This window comes from Polyodon spathula, unplaced genomic scaffold, assembly GCF_017654505.1.
Source record: "Polyodon spathula isolate WHYD16114869_AA unplaced genomic scaffold, ASM1765450v1 scaffolds_3683, whole genome shotgun sequence".
In the NCBI taxonomy this organism is placed as follows: domain Eukaryota; kingdom Metazoa; phylum Chordata; class Actinopteri; order Acipenseriformes; family Polyodontidae; genus Polyodon; species Polyodon spathula.
Genome location: NW_024475142.1, coordinates 1 through 6908, shown reverse-complemented (window position 1 = coordinate 6908; position 6908 = coordinate 1). Strand labels below are relative to the sequence as shown.

General features: G+C 43.3%; 1 protein-coding gene across 1 annotated transcript; it reads right to left on the bottom strand.

The window, feature by feature from the left end:
* Positions 1–214: 214 nt before the first annotated feature.
* On the bottom strand, positions 215–6082 carry LOC121312191 (tripartite motif-containing protein 16-like). The gene is made up of 6 exons (XM_041244144.1): positions 5465–6082; positions 4262–4357; positions 3836–4069; positions 3522–3681; positions 2328–2393; positions 215–1846 (listed from the first exon to the last, which is right to left on the bottom strand). The coding sequence occupies exons 1-6, from the start codon at positions 6044–6046 to the stop codon at positions 1311–1313; spliced, it is 1674 nt and encodes a 557-aa protein (XP_041100078.1). The 5' UTR covers positions 6047–6082; the 3' UTR covers positions 215–1310.
* Positions 6083–6908: the final 826 nt, after the last annotated feature.

Below are 6908 nucleotides of genomic sequence, written 5' to 3'. Positions count from 1 at the left end.
CAGGGAAAAAAGGTTTGCATTAATTGAAGTACAGAAACATAAAATAAAGGTTATTAAAATGGTGCTTATTTACATTCATATTTTGGTTTTAATTTAAAACGTGATTATAAAGACTGCTGACCTTAAACAGTGCTTTGAATAATAATAAACAATAAAATTAACAAACAAACTTCTCACCCTCTCTAAACAACTTGATTTAACTTGATTTAAGCTACAATAAAGAGTCTTTAATAAAACAGCGCTTAGAACAGTCCTCAAGGTTGTGTGAATAGGGCCCTACATTTCCAATGGAACCACACCAAGTGAAAAGAATTGCTTTCAATCAGGCTCTGCGCAGCTGCACAGTTTGTCCTGAAGAGGGCGACAAAGGCCAGGCTTAAAACACGTTTCTGCTTTTCCACTGTGGGCAGATTGCACATGTAATGCAGTTTGATTGGGATTTACGATATCCATGGAAATGTCTTCTTTCTTGTGATGATATTTCACTCACATTATTGTTCAAATAAGCAAACAGTTATAATATTGAAACTTTGAACTGCCTGACGAGTAGACCCGGTGCATCTAATTAAATGCTCGTTAGGGTAATTATCCAACCATTTCAGAATGGGATCCTTTACAAACAAAATTCTAATAATAACACGAGGAAAAGGCATCTTGTACCTATTGCTTGCCTGTATAAAGGTATGTATGAAGCCCCAGGGTTTATAGATTTGCCAGATGCACCTAAATCCCAAATAGTTCAGCTAGATACTATAAATATCTATAAATATCCATTTGATAGACAAAATCCAATTCGAAACAAGATCATGGTTTTCTGAGAATCTTGCCCGTCATGTTTTTCAAACCTGCACATTTGAGACCTATGTAGCCAATGGAAGTGCAATATAGGAACACATTGTGGGATTATTTAGTGAGCTACAATCAGCTTAAGAGATACTTCTCAGTACTTGCTGTGGGAATTCTAGCACTGTGCAGAGATGCCAACTAAGTCTGCCACTTGGTGCTGTGTATGTGTTTGTAATCAATAAATACTCAGGACATTTTGAACATTTGATGCTGAAACAGCTGTCCAGTTGTGAGTGTTTGCAATTACAAAAACACTCCCCTGACAGATTAAACAGTAAAAATGAGGCTGCCTCGGCCCCAAGTGTAAAAACAAATAATTCACCTCGTTTCACTCTGCAGGGGGCGCCGTTTTACCCCCTAACTTTCATCCAAAGTTGTGTCAGATTGAACATTCCCTTCAGCAGAGGAGTGGAGAGGACAGACAGGGAGTTCAATACAAAGGGTTTCTTACAACACAAGACAGTCTAGTTCAGCTGGTAGATTGTTACACTGGAATCATAATAACCAAGCCTAAACCCAGGATAGAGCGGCTCAGTGAATGTGGTTTGGAATCTGTGCAGGAGGGTCATTGTGTCAGAGACGCCATAAAAGGACAGAGTGCCGGCATTAAAGTCCAGATACACTCCTATTCTGGGGGAGAGGGGGGCAGTTATTGCAGTTTCATTGTTATTGTGCCAGGCAGAGTAACTGGATCCAGAGCAGAACAAACTCCATGACTTTTCATTGCATCCAAGAGCACAGGAACAAGCCCCTCCTTTCCTGCTGATTCCTTTATATGTGACTCCTATAGAAGCCGCTCCCCCACTCCACTCAATCTCCCAGTAACAGCGAGCCCCAGACAAACCCTCTCTGCAAAGCACTTGTTCCCAGCTATCAAATCTCTCTGGGTGATCATTAGCACATCGCTGGGTCTCTCTCCTCCGTGTCACCTTTCTGTTCCCTTCAGACAGACTGAGCTCTCTATGCGCTGTGTTGGGGTCCAGTGTGAGCTGACAGGAATCTGATTGAAGAGAAGAGGACGGGTAGAGGAGAGACGGTTAGAAAAGTCAAATCACTGAGAAAATCTCCACTAGGTTTGAATGGTACAGAACCAACACAAAGACAGACTGATCAATACATATTACAGCAGGGTCTTTTTATAAAGGCTGTTTCTGAGATAAGGCTACAGCTTGAAAACAGAAGAGGCATTGAGGTACAAAGGGACAGAAGGGAGTAAAAGGAGTTTGTGTGAATTCATTTTGCAGCTGGCAATCAATGCACACAGTCATGATGCTAATCATTGTAAAATATGATATGCTCCCCTCCAGCAAGTATTGGGACAGGTGAATACATGCATATCCACTGGGGGGGGCATTTGTTTATATTTTACCCACACAGATCTTCCTCTACCTAAATATCTTGGTATCTGTGAATAGTGTTAGCTCTTCTCACAATGGAGTGACACATCTTTCAATCAAATGTTTCAGTGAAAACAGACTTACATTTTAAAAACTCAGCTCTGTTCCTTGGCTCTGGAGCCTGCAGACTGTAAACTGCAACTTCATTCACTGGGCAGAAGAAAAGAGAGAAATAGAATTGAAACACACAACAGTCATTGTCTGCTGCATCCTCAAATCACTCCCTCCTCCCTGCATCATCAGTCCCCGTTCCTCCTCCCTCCTCCCTCCTCCCTGCTCCCTGCTCCACCCAACAGTTATCAGACGTTATTTTTGGTGTTTTGGGGCGATCAGCCAATAATACAACTGTTTCCATCCTTTCTGCGTTTTCATTGGTCAGATTATATGTCAGTCACACAGCCTGAGGAAACTGCTGAATGTGAGCTGAAGCAATCGTAAAACTGCATCACTGAGAGCCGCAGTGGGACGATATTATAGTTTAAAAATAATGATTATACACACTCACACACACACACACACACACACACACACACTGCTTCACCCACACACACACACACACACACACACACACACACACACACACACACTGACACACACACACACACACACACACACACACACACACACACACACACACACACACACACACACACACACACACACACACACACACACACACACACACACACACACTGACACACACACACACTGCACACACACACACACACACACACTGACACACACACACACACACACACACACACACACACACTGACACACACACACACACACACACACTGACACACACACACACACACACACACACTGACACACACACACACACACACACACACACACACACACACACACACACACACACTGACACACACACACACACACACACACAAACACACTGACACACACACACACACCACACACTACACACTGACACCACACACACACACACTGACACACACACACACAGCCTCTCTGCATTCCAGCTTCGGAGCGAACTGCATTTCCCATGAGGGGGTCCCCGGAACCTTTATACACCCGACACCCCAAAAATCAACCGGCCCCAGACCAAGAGGCGCTGCAATACACTCTGATTCTGACTGAAGGGAATCCACTTCTCACAAAAAGGGTCACAGAAATGATAGCAAACACAACCGCCCTCGCAACAAACCAGGGAACACAGAAATGTTACAGCGCGTCATTTTAACACGCTTCCTAACATCTCTACCAAATATCTACCAAAGGAATCTACTTCACACCAACCTGTTGTGCTTATTTTGACTAATTCCCCCTTGCAGAAGTCTTCAATATGGTCTTTAAGTTCAGATACAGCTTTCCTCACAGCCCCAAAAGAGATGTCTGTATTGACAGTAACGCTGGGTAAGTCTCCAGCTTCAGGAGGGGCACAGAGAGACTGGAAATTCTACAACAGGAAAGTGGAGAAAAGGAGTTTTCAGTGAAACAGAATGGGCTCCAAAACATTCCTGGTGAAAAGCAAGGATTCATTCAATTGGAGAGGTCTGTGTGAAAGCGTCCCAGTTATGTGCTTGAGATTTTCTAACAAGCAGTGATGTTACCTGTAGAAAATGGATGTGATCCTCTGTCTCTGAAAGCTGTTTCAGCTCAGCGTTTCTCCTCCTTAGCTCAGCAATCTCCTGCTCCAGTTTCTTCATGCGTCCTTCAGCCTGATTCACTGCAGCCTTCTCGTTAGCTCCAATCAGCTCAGTAACCTCAGTGTGGATCTTCTCAATGGATCGGATCAGCTCAGTAAAGATCTTCTCACTTTCCTTTATTTCTATGCATGCAGATCTCTGAGTGAAGGAACACAGTAGAGGAGACATGGTTAGAATTGATATCAAAAACACATCAGACATAGACAGCAAACTTCTGCAGATGTGTTCCAGTCCATCTGTTAATAATAATAATAATAATAATAATAATAATAATAATAATAATAATAATAATAATAATAATAATAATAACCCCCTCTTGTCAATACCCACTTTCAGTGACTCCACAGCCTGTTTGAGCTCCTTCACTTCTTTCAGTCTCTCCTGGATTCTCTGTTGTATTTCTGTCTGTGTCTCTCCCAGCTGCTTCTGTGTAGAAACACAGTGACACAGTGACATTTCTGATGAGGCATTGAGTGATATCCTGTCACACCCAACACAGGCCTGTCTAAGAATGCTACTGAAACTGACAGAATCATTTTCGTTCAAATATATTTTCTATTTTCTTGCCCCCTTACCTCTTTATAATGTTTGTAATAATTATGAGTGACTAGTTGCACTATAATATCTTAAACAATGAAACTGACCTATGATTTTATTAAGTTGCAAGATACATAAAAAAACACTAGGACTATAATTCATGCTAATTTTACATTTCAAATTCCAATGCAGCACAAAACAGCTGAACAAATCCTTCTTACCCAGTGAGGCAGGGCTGAGGTCCTGCACGTGGAAACAGTGTGGTTTTGTTTGATTGGAAATGTTTTTGCTACTCAAGTGTGTGCTAGATATGGCATGGCTTATTCAAATCCAGGGTGGAATGTGGCCGGGTGTTAATTGATTCATTGATTATCAATTTTCCCTGTCCGCATGCCTTTAAAAGGGGCTGAAAAGCCAGTTTCTTGGTTCAAGCAGGGATACAGACTGTCTGGGAAGGAGAGTGTTGCTGTAGGATCCTCACGACTGCGTGTGTTAACCAGGGGGAGAAAAACACAAGAGGAAAATGTATCTCGGATCACTGTGTGAGTTAACCAGTCTCGCTAGCACTGGAAGGAATAGGGAACAAGTTTAGGGGATTTTAATCCCTCCCAAGTCTAGAGAGGAGGTGTCAGGGGGGCTGCTCCTGGAACGGGACCTCCTTTCTTGTTTGGTAAACTTCTATTTTCTAGTTGTTTTCGAGCAGTGTTTTGTTTTGAATGTTTTGTGTTTTTCTATCAAAGAAAACCACCCCTGTCTCTCCTGTCTATCAGCAATAGCCACACCCATAACAACGCCCCTGTTACACCCTGACATACATTGTAATGCATTATAGTTTAGAGAGAGCAATTAAAAAACTAGGGCTCTTTAAATAGCTCTTAATATACAATTCAAATCTGATCTAATGTGAAACTGTATAACCTAGTAAACAGACATGTTAAATATCCCTGGAATTCTTATCTTCTAGGATAGCTACAGGGAAATGGTTCAAACCGTTACCTGTTTCCCAGTCCATTCTTTCTCAGCTGAGACTGTATCATGACTCTTGTGTTCATCCTGTGTACACAAATAGCAAATACACGTCTGATCGGTTCTACAGAAGACCTCCAAAACCTTTTGGTGTTCAGCACAAAGCTTCTGCTCCAGATTTCCAGTTGCATTGATCAGCTTGTGCCTCTTGAAAGCAGCCCCCTCATAGTGTGGCTTGACGTGTGTTTCACAGTAAGAGGCCAGGCACGTCAAACAGGATTTCACAGCTTTGAACTTTCTCCCAGTGCAGAAATCACACGGCACATCTCCAGGTCCAGCATAACTTTGAGCAGGAGGAGGATTGAGTCCTGTCTTCTTTAATTTCTCCACAATGTCAGCCAGCACAGTGTTTCTGCACAGAATAGGTCTTGGGGTAAAGGTCTCTCTGCACTGGGGGCAGCTGTAGACACCTGTATGATCAGTGTGATCCCAGCAGTTCTTAATACACCCCATACAGTAACTGTGTCCACATGGAATAGCGACTGGGTCCTTCAATAGCTCCAGACACACTGAACAGCTCAACCGATCCTCTGACCACAAGTTTGAAGCCATTCTTGCTGCCGTGAGAGAGAGAGCCTGACGATTTCACAACAGAAACTTCACTGTGCTGATTTCCTGGAATTGAGTTCAGCTCTAAGAGGCAGGGTTTGGGACTGAGGCCAGGTTTAGACAGGCAGGCTGAGCAGAGACTGCTGAATCAGTGTGAGAGGGGCGGAGAGGAGAGAGTTTGGAGTGGGACTGGAGTTTGAGAATGGCATTGTCACAGTAACCCTTCTATAGCTACAGTATGTATCTGACTGCACTAGACCTTCACTTCTGTGTGGGTCTGAATCCTCACAAGAGCACAAGGGAAGTGAGTTTGCTGGAGTTCCATCCTCGTGGGCATTAATCCACATCTCAAAGTCCATTAGTCCTCAACCACAAACTTGTCTCTGAGCACCAACTGCTTTCTTCCCTCCAGTTCAGGGCAAGCTTGAGGCACAGAGTCTGAACTGCTCACCCCCCTAAGAGAACGTGAAGGGTGGTCCCTCCAGTCCAGGGCAGGCTGTATATTATGAGAACTAGACATGTTCTAGTGTTATCAGACAGGGTGTGTACGTTACTGACATACTCATTTATTACAGTGCTGATTTCATGTGTTAAAACCATTTCCTACAGAACAGACACTCAAACAAAGCTTAGAATCAAGGGAGCTACTTTTCAAATCTGTGCACTATTTGTTGTATTATTTTCAGACACTGTCTTCCCTCTCATCAGCAGAGCATCATTCTCTCAAGTCCCTTCTTGTTTTGCTGTTGCTCGTTTTGTTTCCCACACTTCTTTATTTCCACTCTCTTTGACTCAGGTGAAGCCCACTGATCCTGCAGCCCCCACACTGGTTTCCTCTCCCCGTTCACTTCCTTCCTTCCTGTGT